Source organism: Aedes albopictus, chromosome 1 (genome assembly GCF_035046485.1).
Source record: "Aedes albopictus strain Foshan chromosome 1, AalbF5, whole genome shotgun sequence".
NCBI lineage: Eukaryota > Metazoa > Arthropoda > Insecta > Diptera > Culicidae > Aedes > Aedes albopictus.
Genome location: NC_085136.1, coordinates 176868895 through 176889002, shown reverse-complemented (window position 1 = coordinate 176889002; position 20108 = coordinate 176868895). Strand labels below are relative to the sequence as shown.

General features: G+C 38.9%; 1 protein-coding gene across 7 annotated transcripts in view; it reads right to left on the bottom strand.

Annotated features, from left to right (window-relative positions):
- LOC134285314 (glutathione hydrolase 1 proenzyme-like) overlaps positions 1 to 20108 on the bottom strand; it is a 768131-nt gene that overhangs the window by 454683 nt on the left and 293340 nt on the right. For 6 of the 7 annotated variants that reach the window (XM_062845879.1, XM_062845881.1, XM_062845882.1 and 3 more), the window contains one exon: positions 19538 to 19612. The exons of the other annotated variant lie outside the window; for it this stretch is intronic. In XM_062845879.1, the coding sequence (XP_062701863.1) occupies positions 19538 to 19612 (75 nt within the window). The remainder of the gene's footprint in view (positions 1 to 19537; positions 19613 to 20108) is intronic. 7 annotated transcript variants of the gene reach the window in all.

Below are 20108 nucleotides of genomic sequence, written 5' to 3'. Positions count from 1 at the left end.
CAGAAGGACAACAGTGCCCAGGCTGCACTACCAGCTGAGCACACAACTCTTAGCTGGCGGTCTTTGTCATCGTTTGACCCGTGGAAGCATGAGGTAGGAACTTGTGAGGATCAGAGCTGTTATACGCTCTCCTTATCGACTCACCGTTTTGCAGCCCTTATATAGGCTTACAGGGCTTATTTTAGTTCTTACTGGTTATAGTGCCTATAAGCATTAGGAATGCTTATATAGAGCTGTTTAGCACTGAAAAGATGTTTAATGGCCGTTATAATGCTCAGAACAGTGCTTAGTGGTTACCTGGGTAGTTTCTCATCTGCTCTCCTCGCTCAGCAGCCAACATTAATATCACTGCGGCTACAATTAATTTTATGCGCGCGTCCTTTGACAAACAACTACCGCGTTGCCGTCTTCTTCCGAGCGGAGATTCGATGCGATTATCTAAGCCACGCGCGTATTATTCGCATTCACAATTACAAAGACGATCAGCAGCCCTCATGCTACTTCAACTTTTCACACGGACAACCAAGTCGCTCAGATTGGTGCAATGTTTGTCATACATGACCATACACAGCACCAATCTGAGCGAGTTGGTCGGTCGTGTGCCAACCGCTCGAGTGGTGTGCGAGTTGGCCTTCGATTCTTTTGCCTGCTTTTGGGGAGAGTGCGAGCAAGCGCCAAACGAAAAGTGCTTCCAAAGCACGGTTCAATGCAATCGGAGCGATGTTTTCCGCAATTTGATGAGTTTTTTACATAACTTTAAATTAATTATTGTGACCAAACTACAAATCATACAATGTTGATCCCAAAGAGAGGTTTATAGATAATTAAATGAACAATCTTTTTTAGAAGAACATTTTTCTAAAAAACATTATTTTTATTTAAATAACATCAAAAATAGCACAAAAAGTAGCTGTTTTTTTTGGCTTCTGCCACAAACATTTCAATATTTATAAATGAAAATTACTTTTCATGAAGTTTACGTCTAAGAAGCATAAAATTTCAAAGGTTCAAGCTTTTGATTCGCAAAAAAAATGTATTCCAATTAAAAATCTTTGAAGTTGAGCAATTTTAAAAACATCGAATTTTGAATAACTCACCTAGCAGTCACTTCCGATCCTATATTCCTTGGGCACTTTTTCATGGTTCGAGGTTCTCTACCTATCCCTAAAATATGTACAGTTAGGAAGCAAACACCCTGTAGAGTAGAACAGGGGCCATAACTTTGCCAAAGAAAGAATTTTAAATTATTACGCATTTTTCAAAGATAATTGACAAAAATAAACTAAAACACACTACTTTTGAGCTATTTGCTCTAGAAAACTTAGTTGTTTTACTAAACCAATCGATTCAAAGATGCCATTTGATAGAAAATTCAATAATCTTTCGAATAAGGGTCAAAAAACTTTGATAAGTTTGACCATTTTCATGTTATAGCTAGTTAAGGCAATAAGAATCAAAAACATGGGACGTTCATTAACTACGTAACGGTTAAGATTTGACCATATGCGTAGAACAATTTTTTCTCCATTTATGGTCCTCTAACAACCTTTAAAAAGTTTGCACTCAGGAACCTAACACCCTGTATAATTCGTTCTTTGACATCAAACTTCTATCTCTAATCATTTTGTTGCAATTTCGATTTTAACATCGCATTTCAGATCATAAATTTGCAACTGTTATGGGAAGCACTTTTTAGCGCATTGTGCCGCACATTTAAATCAAAATTGCAAGAAAACGATAAGAGCTAGAAGTTTGGTGTCGAAGAACGAATTATAGAGTGTAACAGGGGCCACAACTTTGCCAAAGAATGAATTTTAGTTTATTACGCATGTTTCAAAGATAATTGACAAAAACCAATAAAAATACACTATTTTTAGTTATTTTGCTCTAGAAAACTTAGTTATTAACCTAAACCAATCGATTCAAAGAAGCCATTTGATAGAAAATTCAATAATCTTTCGAATAAGGGTCAAAAAACTTCGATAAGTTTGACCATTTTCAAGTTATTGACAGTTATTAACCTAAACCAATCGATTCAAAGAAGCCATTTGATAGAAAATTCAATAATCTTTCGAATAAGGGTAAAAAATCTTCGATAAGTTTGACCATTTTCAAGTTATTGCCAGTTAAGGCAGTAAGAGTCAAAAACATGGGAAGTTCAATAACTACGTAACGGTTGAGATTTGACAATATGCGTAGAACAATTTTTTTCACCATTTATGGTCCTCTATCACCCTTTAAAAAGTTTGCACTCAGGAACCTAACACCCTGTATGTGTAATGTATATATGAGGACCACGCAGATTTATGATGTTAAAAGCTAGGAAAATACGATCCTATACAATCTTATTTGGAAGTTGAAAATAAGCTGCTTTCAAGTGATATAACTAAAAGAATACACTAATATTTCATAGTATATGCAAACGTTGAGATTAGGCTATTTCTAAGTGAAATATCTAACGATCATAACTTATCTAGAAAAAAAAAAAAATAAATGTAGAAAATTTGTAAAAAAATATTTATGTATTAATTTATCTTTTTCAACCTGAGAAAGAGTTTCTAAGTGATTACTGCATTTCAAAACTATTCAAATAAAAAATACATACACATGTTTTTAATGCGGTTCAAGATTTATCGTGAAACCACAGTTTTAACTTGCGCATGAATTAAGCGCAACTGAATTGAATTGAATAAATAACATGTCCCAACCAATTAATACTGCTTTGTAAATATTTATTTTAAATCCACGTGGAAAGCAATATGGCAGATTGGCGAAAGACCTACACTGCCGTTCAAAGTGATCTGAACTACTTCAATCATATTTTTGATTAAACCTACAATTCTAAACACAATGATTCACTTCAACAGCGCCTCAAATAAAATGTTAATATGAAAATTGTTCGTTAGAACTGTTAATTACAATTTTATTTGCAAAATAGGAAAATATTATAGCTTATTTCTTTCATAATGTTAAAGGGTGTCCCAGTGAATCAAAATTCAATCATCGCGCAACAATAACGACAATGTCGCAACCTGAATTTGTTGCGACATTCTACCCAATGTGACAAAGGTTTGTCCCAACTTGAACAGAATAGGACAAAGATTGTGCACCACGAGTTTAGAGATTTTTAAGCCTTGCATTCAGAGATTAAAATTTTCATTTTCAATGAGTGAAATTCAACATGAATTTTGAAGATTCTCAACTGAGGGATCAAAATAAAATTCATTTTGGTGAATGAATTTTTTCACCTATTCATTCATTTTTCTGTCACTGACAATTTTCACTGAGAAATAAAACTGGACCGTAACTCCCGATTATACTTCCAATAACCTCAAAACTTGTGTATAGCAGTTAATTAGAATTATAATTATGTTCTCTATTTGTTCATTAAGTCGGATTGTGCGTCTGTTAACAGAAATTGGATATTTTACGACGTGCGAAAAAATATTCGTGACAGAGAATTGAATGAAAAAAGAGAGGCATTCAGTTGACAATGAATGTGGCTAAACACGAATGATAAAATGAGAATGTCAATCTTCACTTTAAATCTTCGATTTTTTTACTCTCTGCTTGCATTGTGATTTTCGAGCGGTAACTTCGAGTCGGTTAACACTGCAACGCTGCCGAAGATGTATCATCGAAAAGTTTCGATTTTGGGTTAGTAATAATTGATTATTCACGAGTTTAAAAGTACGCAACAAATTCAGCTTCCGTTTTGTCTGCAACAAAAAAAAATCGAGATCAAGTCATTATCTATTACCAGTTGGGATAAAGAGTAATCGCCGCGCCTTCTTTGTTGCTTGTTTTGACAATTCTCTTCACGGGGGTGTCCACGAAGAAATTGGCACACAGTAAATATTGTATAACTTTTGATTGCGTTCGCCAAAATAGCTAATTTTTTGACCATGAATATTATATTATGTGTAGCTAATACCATAAAATTTTCTTTAAAATAAAAAAATGCTTAGGCTATAACTTTTTTGTTACCTCATCAAAACGTTTGAAAATTTCGCTCGATATTCTTAACATAGTATCAATTAAGTGGTAAAAATTTGATCGAAATCGGTTCAGTACTTTTTCTAGTAAATATCCAAAGTTCAAATCGCTTCAAGGTAAATGTTAAGGTTCAACTCACAATTTATAAGTATTGGTGAAAGCGCCTACTGACTTTACAGAGAGTAAACAAACACTCCTGCACGCGGATGTGCAGATGAGGCAGGTTCGTTAGTGCATTTCATTTGTCTCTTTCCCATCTTCAACTTGTTTATCACGTTGTGCATATGACGCAAGGAATATGCACGCATAGGCAATGGGAGAATAAAAGAAACAACAAATCAAGAAAAGCCACACCATGTATGTGCACTACATGGAAGTAAATACCGCGCCGGTTGGAAAGTGAAAAACGATTTTGTGCAGTTTTCGGGATTGTTAGGCTATCGCCGCGGACTTTTTCGTGACGTAGTGAATATTATTCCATTTGTGAAGCCGGTGAAACATTTTACACTTCGATTATGGAAGCAATTACGTTTCGAGAGGCAATTAAAAAGTGAGACTTTTCCCGGTAAGATAGTGCTAGTGAAATGGTGCGAGCTGGTGTGCGATGGGGGGAGGGGGAATTTGGAAAAGATAGCGCACAATTTATAAAATAGCAGTTTTGCAGTGAAATATTGTGCGTTTAGCACTAAATTGATTTCCGAAAAAACTTCATTGACTTCCGCTGCCTTTCCTATGCGTTAAACATTACGTCGGAAGTAGTGCGCTGTATAGAAAACCAGATTTACTGTACAGCGCACTACTTCCGACGTTACGTTTAATGCATAGGAAAGGCAGCGGAAGTCAATGAAGTTTTTTCGGAAATCAATTTAGTGCTAAACGCACAATATTGTGAAAATGTTGTGTTTCTTGGTCTCAATGAAAAGGTAAGTGTCCTGAGCAAGCGTTGAAGCAAATTTTAAAATAACTCGATATCAGATTGTGGTGAAAATTCGAGTATTTCTTCATCTTTAATTGAAAACTCACACATGTGAGAAAATTTAGCAAGCATGTGTTAGAAAATCCAAACTCATTTCCCCCTTAAGTACTTTTTGACCATTTTTAGTTCCGCGTGCACTATTTTGACTGTAGAACTGGTAACACTGTCCCGATTTTTATAAAACTTTGACAGTGTAAAATTGATGTGTTAAACAGTGTAAAATTGATGTGTTACAGTGGAAATTTCAGCCATTTTTGTGGAGTAAGAGTAGTTTGAATTTCCCTATACTAAAAACCACATCTGCTTATTGTAACGTAGTGCGACATATATGGCTATAACTTTTTAACTGTATGATCAAATTGAATGGAATTTTGACAAATTACTTCTACAAACATATCGGCACCAACATTTCAAAAGGGCGTAACTGCATTTGGAAGTAATACCTTCTTTCAAAGCTGTAGGTCGTACTGCCTCCCTTACACTCAAACCACCGTGGTTGTCGGAAAGAGGAGAGTTTTTCCCATCTGGTACTTGTTGTGAAAAACATGGAAATCATAACACATGATCCACAGCTTTAAAAGAAGGTGATGATTCCAAAAGCAGTTACGCCCTTTTGAAATGTTGGTGTGGATATGTACTTTACGTTCATAAAATTTTTCATTGAAATTTGTTCAGTATTTTTGGCGCCAGAGTTGAAACTGCAAAAAAGTGATATTTTCCAAAATGTTTGCACAAGATTCTCAAGTGGCAATTCCCTTGTTTTAACGATATCTCCGCCAATACTCAACCGATTTTATTGAAAATTTTATGGGATTAGCTACACATAATATACTATTCATGGTCAAAAACTTAGCTATTTTGGCGAACGCAATCAAAAGTTATACAATATTTTCTGTGTGTCAATTTCATCATGGACACCCTTTACTAAAAAAAGTATCCATTTCGACAAGCCTTCATTATCATTATAAAGTTGAAACAACGTTGAAATTGCGTTATGACAACAATCCAATAATAGATTGTGGAGGAAGTTTCAAATAACATTTTTATTACGTCTTGATAGCGTTATTTCAACACGCGCGTATAAAATATTCATTTGTTTGTTTCGGAGCAATCATCATAAATAACAATTACTAAATTACAACTTATTCTTTAGTGAGTCTAGGATTTAGAAAAATGTCAAAATATATTTTTTTTGCATCGTGACGCCTAATTTGTTGATGGTAAATAACCTCGAGAAATCCGCGAGTGGTACTACAAATTACCGAAATGAAATATTTATTATGGTAAGGAAATTGACTAGCAGCACAAGGACGCTTATACTGATGTTTGAGCTCATGGGAATCACAGTGCACTACACACCTGTTAGCGGATGATTCTATGCAACCTGGTATGCAACAATCGGCAACCGGCAGCTATTATCTGTGCTGATGAAATGCGTTAGAAAAGGTGCCACATCAGAAAGCTGGAAAAACCAAGAAGACGTACACCTTTATTACAGGGCGGTGTCACTAAAAATGATTTGGTTTCATTTCAAGGGTAGCAATAAGAGCATTATATAGTGAGAGAAAATCGAAGCCAAAAAGTTTGCTGTAGCGCATAGAAGATCTATGGTGGATAGGCGTGTGAGTTTTCACTGTTGTTCTGGCCATGCAGTTGGTGCAGATTGCTGAGCGCACCTGAAGCTGTTGAATGTTGGGAGAACGCAAATAGTGTTGCTAGCACGATAAGTTCGATGCTCTAGTATTGTTATTTCAAAGTATATTCACTACATTTCATCCATAATGAAGTCGATGGGCAAAACAAATTGTGTTTTTCTTATTTGTAATTGATAAACATAAACAGACCCTAACATTAACAAAAGATGTTTCCTTATGCTCATATATGACATTTATAATACATCTTTTAAAAATATATTTTAAAAGATGTTTTCTGTATTACTTGGGATGTTGAACATTCACAATTAAATGAGCATGTCGAATAAAATTGGTAGAGATTGTACTGCTCTAAAGGAAATTTGAACACCTCTAAAAACATTTCTATCAAATTTTTCTGAAACTTTAAGATACGGACAAGAGATTGGTAAAATAATTTTGAAAATCGATTGAGTCATCGCTGAGATATAGCCAATTGCAAATTTAATTGCAACTAATCATTGTGCCGGGAGCGTACAAAAATTCTGAATATGTCCCACTTGTCCCGTAAATGAAGATCTGCTGCACTTTCCATTTGTTACCTACTCCAAATCGTACGGCACGCGTCTCTTTCAGCAAGACCCTCTAGTAGTGACTGACAATGGGTGGGTTGTCATCGGTGATGGGTGAGTGATGTTAAAAAAAATCAACAGACCAACAAACAGCAGAAACGTGGTGCGCTCTAAATTACCGTAGAAAACTAAACTAATGTTAAATTCAACCTTAACGACTACTTAATATCCTAGTGAGTATTAATTATGCCTACAATGATACGGTTCCTTGATTCTATATACATTTTAGCTTAAATTCTAGAATTAAAAACAAGTGAATTCGACAAACAAACAAGTTAACCTAAACTATATCTATACAAATTTTCTATGCGGTAAGATTCTGAAATATTGAATTTGCCTTAATATTAATCGATGGTTATTACAGCTAAAATTGACTACTTTGGTTCCGACTACACCGCTATCTACTATTTGAAATTATAATGGGAAACTAAACGTGAGTATAAAAAACTAGAAGCTAAGAAACAGAATCACACAAATATACATCTAACATGCATTGAGCAGTTGATGTAAAACGACATAGGCACCGCAACACCATAACAAACTGTAATAAAAAAACTTATTTCTACATACAAGAAGCATAATTATAATACTAAACCAAACTTGTACCCAATGAATTGATTACAGGAAAATTATAAATCTCCACATTCCTGAACATTCGGATTGAGTTTTATAATTCCGGAAGAACTTCCCTTTCGTTAGTGTTGCCTCTCTCAACAAGTTATAATTTTCGTTTACACGTTGATAGCGATGTCAGGCCGTGGTAATCCCGACAGTGTCGGTAAAAAAGGTGTAAAACCAAAAGGTGGTGATAAAAAGCAAGTGAGCAATAACGATAGTGAGGTTCTGGTGGTCACAGTGGGTCAGCAAGAATTTCATGGTGGTGATGCATGTCAAGCTTGCGGAAAGTGTGATACAAGGGCCATGGTGCAGTGTGATGAATGCGATAAGTGGTCCCACTTTACATGTGTCGGTGTTACTGAAGAGGTCGAGGAGCACAGTTGGGTTTGCCTGAAATGCCACTCTGCCAAGGAAACTCGATCAACTAGCTCAACCTCTCGTCGCCAACGCCAACAGAAAGTGTTCGAGAATGTTGCTCCAGGTCAAGCAGCAGATCCTCAATCCCATCAAGTAAGAACACCGAACATTCCTCTCGTGGTAATCCAGCCCGCCACCGATGCTCGGTCGAGTCATTCCGGTAGCAAATCACGATCATCAAGGTCATCCCAATCGTTGCTTAAGCTACAGCTGATGAAGTTGGAAGAGGAACGCGCGTTTGAAGAAGCGGAAGCTGCAAAGTTTCGAGAATACCTGAAGCAGAAGTACCGGCTTTTAGAACAGATGTCTACCAAAACGGATACAAGCTACAGTGATACCGGAAGCCGAATAGGAAGATGGGTGAACAACGTCAACGACGCCCTTCAGGACGCCGGGGGAGCAACAGAGGCCTTCAATCCCAAGGGACATTCTACAACCAGTATTCCTGCTAATCAACCGGAGCCGATCCATCTGCCTTCGAATCGTAGCGGTCATCATCATATTCCGAACAGCACACCTGTGTATGGGGATAGAAGTCCTCCTGTTATGATTCCTGAATCCGAAGCCTGCAGCATACGCCACGTATCTACCGTTCCACCTGAAAATGTTTGCAACGAACCGACTTCACCATTCGACAGATTATTCCAACGCCGTTGTACTACGATGGATCATCGCCACATAGATGCTGGGTCAGGAGGCTGTCCCTCCATTCCGTTACGTCATCAACAATTGCTGTGTCAGTCATCAGTGGCAGAGGACCCTTGCTCGCTCACGAGAAGTCATCTGGCAGCAAGGCAAGTAGTCCCGAAGGATCTCCCAACATTCGCGGGAAGTCCTGAGGAGTGGCCTATTTTCCTTTCGATGTTTAATAGCTCTACCACAATGTGTGGCTATTCAAACGAAGAGAACGTTATACGACTTCAGAAAAGTCTTAAAGGAAAAGCTTACGAAGCAGTAAAAAGTCGGCTTATGCACCCTTCTAATGTGCCCGGTGTTATGGATACACTCAGATTGTTATTTGGTCAGCCCGAAGCAATTGTGCATTCATTGATCATCAAGATTAATGCGATTCCGCCAGTGAGGGAAGACAAACTTGAAGCTCTAGTTGACTTAGCTGTACATGTTCAGAATTTCTGTGCAACTGTCGATGCTTGTGGCCTGGACGACTACATGTATAATGTCTCGCTTCTTCACCAGCTGATAAATAAACTATCACCAACAATTAGACTCGACTGGGCCCGCTACCGACAGACAGTACCGAGAGTCAACATGGCGACCTTCGGTAATTGGCTATATACACTTGCTGAAGCAGCCAGTACTCTAGCTGTTCCGCCTATGATCCCCGATTCGAAACCGCCAAAAAGTGAATCCCGTTCCACCAAGAAAGCGAGCATGTTTCTCCATACTCAAACGATGGTTAACGAAGGATCTTCAGAATGTTCATCAGAAGATCAAAAGTGTCCAGTATGCAAGGGATGCTGCAAATCAGTAGCCAGCTGCAAAAAATTTCTGGAGTTGCCGCGTGATTCAAAGTGGGCGGCCGTGAGAGACCTTGGTTTATGCCGTACATGTCTGCAACATCACGAAGGTAGATGTGAAGCGAAACCTTGTGGCAAAAGTGGCTGTGCATACTATCACCACGAGCTCCTGCATAATGCTAAAAAATGCCAGCATACCACTCCCAAAACGCCGGCAGTGACGAATGTGACAAGGACCCTGCAAGCAGATTCGAACTCTGTCCAAGGATGCAATACACACCAATCAGCCAACAATACAGTTCTATTCCGGTACATACCCGTGATCCTGCATGGGAAAGGTGCATCCATTCAAACTTTCGCCTTTTTGGACGAAGGTTCCGCAATGACGCTGTTGGATCAGGAATTAGCCGATAAGCTCAATTTATCCGGTCCTATTCAACCTCTTGGCCTACGATGGACGGGCGGTACAGAGCGTTGTGAAACTAATTCACGGGTAGTGGATATACGAATCATTGGAACGCATAACAATGCCCAGGAATATCAACTGAGCGGAGTACGAACAGTCAAGGAACTCATGTTGCCATACCAGTCACTCGACATGGAGCAGATGACTAAACAATATCCACACTGTCGTAAACTGCCAATAGAGTCCTACTTCAATGCTCGTCCACAGATTCTCATTGGTTCGAAGCACGCCGCAGCCGGTCTGGTATTAAAGAGCAAGGAGGGAAGCCTGGACGAGCCCATCGCTGTTAAGACCCGGCTGGGATGGACAGTATACGGGGGATGTAATGAAGACACGATTTCAAACATAACTCAATACTCGTTCCACGTTTACGAAACCGAAGAGCAGTCTGATGCGCTTCTGCATCAAACAGTCAAGGACTACTTTTCCCTGGACAGCATCGGCATATCGAAATCTGGGAAAGAACTCCTCTCAACAGATAATCAACGGGCAATATCGCTCCTCCAAAACCTCACTAAGTTCAACGGAAAGCAGTACGAAACTGGGTTACTCTGGCGGCACGATGGATCTCGCTTGCCGGACAATAAGGAGATGGCACTTCGTCGATATTACGGACTCGAAAAACGAATGCAGAAAAATTCAGAGCTGGCCATCACGCTACAAAATAAAATCGAGGAATATTTGTTCAAAAACTACATTCACAAGCTTACCAACGAGGAGTTGAGCGAACATTACCCGCGTGTTTGGTATCTGCCCATCTTCCCTGTGTTTAACCCAAATAAACCAGGTAAAATTCGCATTGTCTGGGACGGTGCAGCCACAACCTTTGGCGTATCCTTGAATTCCGCTCTTATCACGGGTCCTGACCAGTTGTGCTCATTGTTTACCATCCTACTCCAATTCCGTGAGCATGCCGTGGGAGTCACCGGAGATATAAGAGAAATGTATCATCAGGTTCTAATCAATAAAGAGGACCAAAAGTGCCAAAGGTTCTTTTGGAAAGATGAGAACAATGAGCCGGAAGTTTACGTGATGAATGTCATGACGTTTGGGGCAAGCTGTTCACCATCATGCGCACAATACATCAAAAATGTCAACGCTGAACGATTCGCTACCACATATCCCGAAGCAGTGGACATCATCGTGAACAAACACTACGTTGATGACGCCATGTTCAGTACAGACACGCCGGAACACGCCACCCGGCTTGCTCGTGAGATCCGTCAGATTCACTCCGATGGTGGATTTGAGATACGCAACTGGGTGAGTAATTCTCAGCAAGTACTATCGGCACTTCATGAGGACATCACCGCAGAAAAAAGTATGGATCTATCTACAAGTCCTATGGCCACCGAGAAAGTATTAGGAATGTGGTGGTGCACCGCATCCGATAACTTCGTTTACAAAATCAAATGGGACCGTTACGATCCAGATCTGCTGACAGGAACTCTCAGACCAACTAAACGTCAGATGCTGCAAATCCTAATGTCCATCTTTGACCCTCTGGGTTTGATAGCTCATTTCCTGATGTACCTGAAAGTACTTCTTCAAGAGGTATGGCGATGTGGCACTCATTGGGACGAGAAAATTGAGGATACATTGTTCGAAAAATGGTGTAAATGGTTGAAAGTGTTGCCATTAGTGGAAAATGTCAAGATTCCTCGATGGTTTCGATCCGCGGAGATTCCCGATACCTGTACAGTTCAACTACATACATTTGTAGATGCCAGCGAAAGCGGTATGGCAGCAACGACATTCCTCCGTTTTTCTTTCAATGGTATAACAGCTTGTGCATTGGCGGCAGCAAAAACAAGAGTAGCCCCGTTGAAGTACCACTCAATACCGCGTTTGGAACTGCAGTCAGCATTGGTTGGGGCAAGGCTTGCTCAAACCGTGGCAGAATCTCTTTCTTGCCAGATCGACCAGCGGTACTACTGGACGGATTCTCGTGATGTCCTCAGTTGGATCAGTTCAGATCATCGACGATATAGCGTATTTGTAGCTTTTCGTGTAAGCGAAATTCTGGATACTTCGGATGTTAAGGACTGGCGCTGGGTACCATCGAAACAAAATGTAGCGGACGATGGGACTAAATGGCAGACGCAACCGGATCTGTCGCCAGAATCGAGGTGGTTTGTAGGACCCGATTTTCTGTATCGCTGTGAATCGGATTGGCCATCATCTCCGTTAAAATGCCCCACAACGAACAATGAGTTACGACACTGTTTTCTTACCCATCATGTGTTGCCTGACCCTCTCATCGATGTGGCAACCTTCTCGAGTTGGAAAAGGCTTAATAGCGTAATCGCATTTGTTCACCGCTTCACTGAAAATTGCCGCCTTAAAGCGAGGAAGCAACTAACAACGACAGGACCGCTGACCATGCAAGAGCTGCACTATGCTGAAGGGCTCTTGTTCCGCCAGGCTCAACAAGACATTTATGCTGAGGAAGTATCACTTCTAAATAAGACCTGCAACGGAACTCAGTCAAACCCACTTCCAAAAACCAGTCGTCTGTTCAAACTTTCACCATGGATGGACGATCGAGGAGTGATGCGCATGTGTAGTCGCCTGACAGCTTGTCAGTACATAACTGAAGATATGAAGAAACCCGTGATCTTGCCAAGTCATCACCCTGTGACCACCTTGCTAATCACTCACTATCACAATAAGTTTAATCACCAAAACCACGAAGCCATAATAAACGAAATCCGTCAAAAGTATGTCATTCCCAGCCTCCGAAGTCGTTACAGAACTGTACGAAAGAACTGCCAACAGTGCATGAACATGCTTTCAACTCCGCAGCCCCCTATGATGGCTGATCTACCTTCTGAAAGGTTAGCAGCCTTCGCACTTCCTTTTACTCACGTGGGCGTTGACTTCTTCGGCCCGATGGAAGTCGCCGTTGGTAGAAGAAGGGAAAAAAGGTGGGGCATGATAGTCATTTGCCTGACAACGCGAGCAGTTCATGTTGAGTTGGCGAATTCCTTAAGCACCGACTCTTGTATCATCGCTCTTAGAAACTTCATTGCTCGACGAGGTGTCCCAAGGACAATTCGAAGCGATAGAGGAACAAACTTTATTGGGGCAAGCCGTCTACTTGGAAAGTTGCAAAAAATTCTCGATGAAGAATCCATTATCAAGGAATTCGTAAACGCGGAAACCAGCTGGACATTTAACCCCCCCTTGGCACCCCATATGGGCGGAGGCTGGGAACGCCTCATCCGGAGCTTGAAGAGAAACCTGATGGCCATTTGCCCGACAAGAACGCCATCTGAAGAGGTCCTGCGGAATATGCTCATAGAAGTGGAAAATACGTTAAATTCACGGCCCCTAACCCACGTTCCCATTGACGACGATGCTTCTCCCGCTCTTACGCCCAACCATTTTTTATTGGGATCATCGAACGGTACGAAACCCTTGGTACTACTGGACGACAACGTGGTTATCCTAAAGCAGAACTGGCGAATGTCTCATGCTTTGGCAGCCCAATTTGGAAGCGATGGTTATCCGACTATCTGCCGGAGATAACTCGGCGGACGAAGTGGTTCGTCGATTCAAAACCGATTGCTGTAGATGACGTTGTCATCATCGTGGACCCGAATCTGCCAAGAAATTGTTGGCCTCAAGGAAGGATCATCGGAGTCAACACCGGTAAGGATGGACGCATAAGGTCTGCGATGGTGAAGACTGCAAACGCAGTCTATGAAAGACCTTTCACCAAACTAGCAGTGCTGGACGTAAGACGCGACTAAAAGTAAGTCAACCAATAGGTTGCCATACCCGGGGGGACTGTTACCTACTCCAAATCGTACGGCACGCGTCTCTTTCAGCAAGACCCTCTAGTAGTGACTGACAATGGGTGGGTTGTCATCGGTGATGGGTGAGTGATGTTAAAAAAAACAACAGACCAACAAACAGCAGAAACGTGCGCTCTAAATTACCGTAGAAAACTAAACTAATGTTAAATTCAACCTTAACGACTACTTAATATCCTAGTGAGTATTAATTATGCCTACAATGATACGGTTCCTTGATTCTATATACATTTTAGCTTAAATTCTAGAATTAAAAACAAGTGAATTCGACAAACAAACAAGTTAACCTAAACTATATCCATACAAATTTTCTATGCGGTAAGATTCTGAAATATTGAATTTGCCTTAATATTAATCGATGGTAATTACAGCTAAAATTGACTACTTTGGTTCCGAATACACCGCTATCTACTATTTGAAATTATAATGGGAAACTAAACGTGAGTATAAAAAACTAGAAGCTAAGAAACAGAATCACACAAATATACATCTAACATGCATTGAGCAGTTGATGTAAAACGACATAGGCACCGCAACACCATAACAAACTGTAATAAAAAACTTATTTCTACATACAAGAAACATAATTATAATACTAAACCTAACTTGTACCCAATGAATTGATTACAGGAAAATTATAAATCTCCACATTCCTGAACATTCGGATTGAGTTTTATAATTCCGGAAGAACTTCCCTTTCGTTAGTGTTGCCTCTCGCAACACCATTATATGCATAATATATAGAATGAAAACATTTTGAAAAAGTTGGAATGCTCGTTAGTATGAAGAAACATACCTACAATGTCTTTAAGAACCGTTGGAATTTTACAATGATTTATGTTTTCAATTTTTTGGCATGACAAAACCAAATTAGCACTTTTTTAGGTCTCACTTGCCCCGGTGTACCTTATGTCTGCCAGCTGAATAATTGTTATATTTTAGATTAATGGCATTCATTCCTACCCAAGTAACCATTAAGCCGTAAAAATGGCATTACGTCGGCTCTATAGTCGAATGTAGAACCGGGCTAACAGAGCTTATTGGTTCTAAATCCTCTTATAGAGCTGCTCAAAAGCCACCTCTGGCGAATTATTCGGCTGATATACGGCCAACTTTAAAATATCGTACCAAGTCTCTGGAGCGAAAGTTGTTTAAAGTGAGACAAAGAAAAAAGAAAAACAATATTTTGTTTATCTTCTGTTCTTTTCTAACTTCCTTCGCTTCCATTCAAGTTGCTTTTTTGCTACTTCATCCAGATTCTAGCTGTTGTCCTCCGGGTCCCTGATCAAGTCCAAGTCCGTTGTCTTTCTCATCTGCTCCACCAATGCAACATGGGAATGGTGTGATCAAACTTGTGTTTAAACCATGAAAAACAACCCTCGAAGGATGAAAATGATAAGGGATGAGGATGATTCAGTGGTAAGCTTGGTGGTGACGAACTCAGGAATTGATGCAGGAGAAGCAATGTTTATATAAATGTTCGGGAAACGTTTCAGAAGAAGGGGGAAACGAGCTGGAGTTTGTCTTGATTAAAAAAAAATGGAATAATCAAGATAACCAGATTCCATTATCTATTCAACAACGCCATTCCGATAAACATTCCAACAACAAAAATAATCCCGTTACACCAAACCCGTCCGACATGGATGTTTAAAATGTATTGATCATGACCGACTCGAGTCTGTTTTGGTCGAAATCTATTTTGATTGATATAAACGTCATGTGCTCCAAGCCCTGTGACAGCACTGACAAACTTCTTTACAGCTTGTAGGCTTTATATAGGCTTACAGGGCTTATTTTAGTTCTTACTGGTTATAGTGCCCATAAGCATTAGGAATGCTTATATAGAGCTATTTAGCACTGAAAAGCTGTTTAATGGCTGTTATAATGCTCAGAACAGTGCTTATTGGTTACCTGAGTACTCACAGAAAGTTTCTATAGGTTACGGACAATTTGACCCATTATACTAACCCTGAGAAATAAACTCGCCCCATATACAGTCATTGCACAATTATGGGTCACTCTGTCACAATTATTAGTAAGTTTGTTCACCATGCTATTCAAATTGCATTGACCCATAATTGTGGGTGGCCCATGATTGTGCTATGACTGTCACCCTAAAATTGATAAAACTCATGTCAAAAAAAATTCAAAACATCCCAGGTAAATACTAAGCACTGTTCTGAGCATTATAACGGCCATTAAACAGCTTTTCAGTGCTAAGTAGCTCTATATAAGCATTCCTAATGCTTATAGGCACTATAACCAGTAAGAACTAAAATAAGCCCTGTAAGCCTATATAAAGCCTACAAGCTGTAAAGAAGTTTGTCAGTGCTGTCACAGGGCTTGGAGCATATAACGTTTATATCAATCAAGATAGATTTCGACCAAAACAGACTCGAGTCGGTCATAATCAATACATTTTAAACATCCATGTCGGACGGGATTGACGAAACGGGATTATTTTTGTTGTTAGCATGTTTATCGGAATGGTGTTGTTAAATAAATAATGGAATTTGGTTATCTTGATTATTCCATTTTTTTTTTCAATCAAGACAAACTCCAGCTCGTTTCCCTCTTCTTGTGAAACGTTTCCCGACCGTTTATATTAACATTGCTTCTCCTGCATCAATTCCTGCGTTCGATACCACCAACCTTACCACTGAATCATCCTCATCCCATATCATTTTCAACCCTCGAAATGGCCAAACTATTTTGTTTTTCATGGTTTAAATACTAGGTTGATCACACCATTCCCATGGTGCATTGCACAATGGTCCGAATCCACGTTTTAGCAGGAAAAAAATCCGTATCTCTGTTTTCGTTAATTTTAGGCGTTTGGTGTCTTCAGAGAAGTTGTTTGTATTTGTTTGCTGCATCTTTTCCAAAAATTTTTGATTAGGGTGGTCCTCGTCCTAACTCAAATCTGGAAAAGAATTTTTTAATTTTAAGTCATACGCGATCGAGTTCTTCACAAAAGTTGTAGGCAATGCTATTTTGAGCAACTTTGCTGAATACGCCGTTTATCTAGCTCTTTATTTGAACATAGTAGGTCAATTTTAAATTTTGACTTAGGGTGAGCCCCCCAAAAACGGTTTTTTTCGCAATAACTTTTTTATTTGATTTTTTTTCGAAGATGTGTGCTTCGGAGCATTTGAAGAGCAAGTAATGACGCATATTTGTTCTGAACATTGCATGTTGCTAGGTCTTGTCATTCAAATGTTATGGGCAATTCAGACTTAAAAACAACGATGTCTTCAAATGCTTATATCTCATGGAGCTGGTAAAATAAAAAAAGTTCTTTAAGCGGCATTTGGAAGCTCACATATAAAGTCAAATGTGGAGCAAATATTACAAGAACGTTATTTTTTAAATTGGAATAAATCGACTCCAGAAATCCTCTTGAAAAATCGAAAAACTACTTATAACTTATACAATTTTAAAGATAGAGTCAAACTGTCTTCGGAAAAAAGTGGGGTTTCACCATACCTAAAAGTTTCCCATACATGTCTTTTTTGTAAAACGTGAAACAAAAGCTTGAAATTGATAATTTGTTTTTAGAGAATATAATCGTTCTGATTTCCTAGAAAAACATAGCATGTACCCTTAAGAATCAAATTATCAATTTCAAGCTTTTGTTTCACGTTTTGCAAAAAAATCGTGTATGGGAAACTTGTAGGCATGGTAAAAACCTACATTTTTTCCGAAGACAGTTTGACTCTATCTTTGAAATTGTATGAGTTTTTTCAATTTTCTAGGGGATTTTTGGAGTCGATTTATTCCAATTTAAAAAATAACGTTCTTGTAATATTTGCTCAAAATTTGGCTTTATATGTGACCTTCCAAATGCCGCTTAAAGAACATTTTTTATTTTACCAGCTCCTCGAGATATAAGCATTTGAAGACATCGTTGATTTTAAGTCAAAATTGCCCATAACATTTGAATGACAAGACCTAGCAACGTGCAATGTTCAGAACAAATATGCGTCATTACTTGCTCTTCAAATACTCCGAAGCTCTCATCGTCGAAAAAAATCAAATAAAAAAGTTATTGCGAAAAAAAAAACCGTTTTTGGGTGGCTCACCCTAAGTCAAAACTTAAAATTGACCTACTATGTTCAAATTAAGAGCTAGATAAACGGCGTATTCGGCAAAGTTGCTCGAAATAGCATTGCCTACAACTTTGCTGAAGAACTCGATCGCGTATGACTTGGAATTTAAAAGTTCTATTCCAGATTTGAGTTAAGGCGTGGACCACCCTAATCAAAAATTTTTGGAAAAGATGCAGCAAACAAATTCAAACAACTTCTCTGAAGACACCAAGTGCCTAAAATTAACGAAAACAGAACCACGAATTTTTTTTCCTGCTAAAACGTGGATTCGGACCATTGTGCATTGGTGGAGCAGATGAGAAAGGCAACGGATTTGGACTTGATCAGGAACTCGGAGGACAACAGCTAGAATCTGGATGAATAAGCAAAAAAGCAACTTCAATGGAAGCGAAGGAAGTTAGAAATGAACAGAAGATAAACATTTTTTTTTCTTTTTTCTTTGTCTCACTTTTGACAACTTTCGCTCCAGAGACTTGGTAAGATATTTTAAAGTTGGCCGTATATCAGCCGAATAATTCGCCAAAAGTGGCTTTTGAGCAGCTCTATAAGAGGATATAGAACCAATTAGCTCTGTTAGCCAGGTTCTACATTCGCCTATGGTCCACTGCACGAATTTCTGCTGGCCTGCTTACTCTCACACGAAATTTGACGTTTGAGCGGTGTCGGCACCGCTCAAACGTCAAATTTCGTGTGAGAGTAAGCAGGCCAGCAGAAATTCGTGCAGTGGACCATAGAGCCGACGTAATGCCATTTTTACGGCTTAATGGTTACTTGGGATGTGAAAATTTGGCGAAATTTTGAAGTTTCAGAATTAATTGTTAAGTGGATATTTTTTTCTGTCATACTCAATTTTTAAACAATTCTCCCAATCTTATCAGAAATCACTTTATTCTTCATAAACCAAATATTGATCAACACAGATTTACTAAAACAATTCAAAATGGATGTACTGCATTCATTGAAAGGTGTATTTCATCATTTTTGCATGTAGTTTTCATTAGAAACTGTAACCACTATATGGTGGATCTTTTTTGTGCCGGTCACTGTAAACTGTTAATAATTGACCCATTATGTATACTTGTATGTGTGTAAACAAACTTTTTTACGTTTTATGTTAGAAGGCAAAGTGCGTTTAATTGACAAGTTGAGATATAAATTTGTGGAAAAAGGGTATTTAACCCTCGAGCGATCGCGCTGTTGTGTTTTGAACAACACGCTCAAAAATCTTGCCTTTTGTACTCAGCATTAACGTGGTGCTGGCGGTGGTAGCCAACCGCGCGAGTTACGGAAGGTTAACCAACTACCTAAGCCACATAACAATCTACGATTCTGCGGAATGGAAAGTCAAACTGGATTCGAAGAGTCACCCTTATTGAGTCCGTCTTTGCCTTACCTGCATTATCGTTCTTTATGTAAATATTCATAATAAATCCTCCGCCTATCCCCATGGATTGCATGTTTGATAGACCTGAAATGAAAAAAAAAAATACTTAAAAAAAGGAAATACTAACACTTTTAACCTTATTTTTGTTAATCCTTATGTGACCAGCATGGTATTCGGGTACCTTCTTCGATTTCAAATCTCTATATTTGAATAGTTATTGAGACTAGGAAGTTGAAACTCTGTTAGATCTATGAACTCGTGAATATATGTTTATTATTTATTTATTTATTTATTTGCATATTTAATTTCAACTGACCAAAATGGTCTTATTGAAATATTTAAAACTAATTACAAAGAACTTTCAAACATCAACATCAGCTAACATTATTCTAACAAAAGAATACAAAATCAACTTGAGAATCAACATTCGCAAACGTTGTTGCGAAAGGTTTTTCCGGAGTTCTCTCAGCAGACACACTTACCCAGATATAGGTGGTAATCAGCTCAAGCTAAAATTCAATTTATTTAGAATAGGTATCGATTATCCAGTTAATTAATTTTACTTACAATTTAGTCTCCG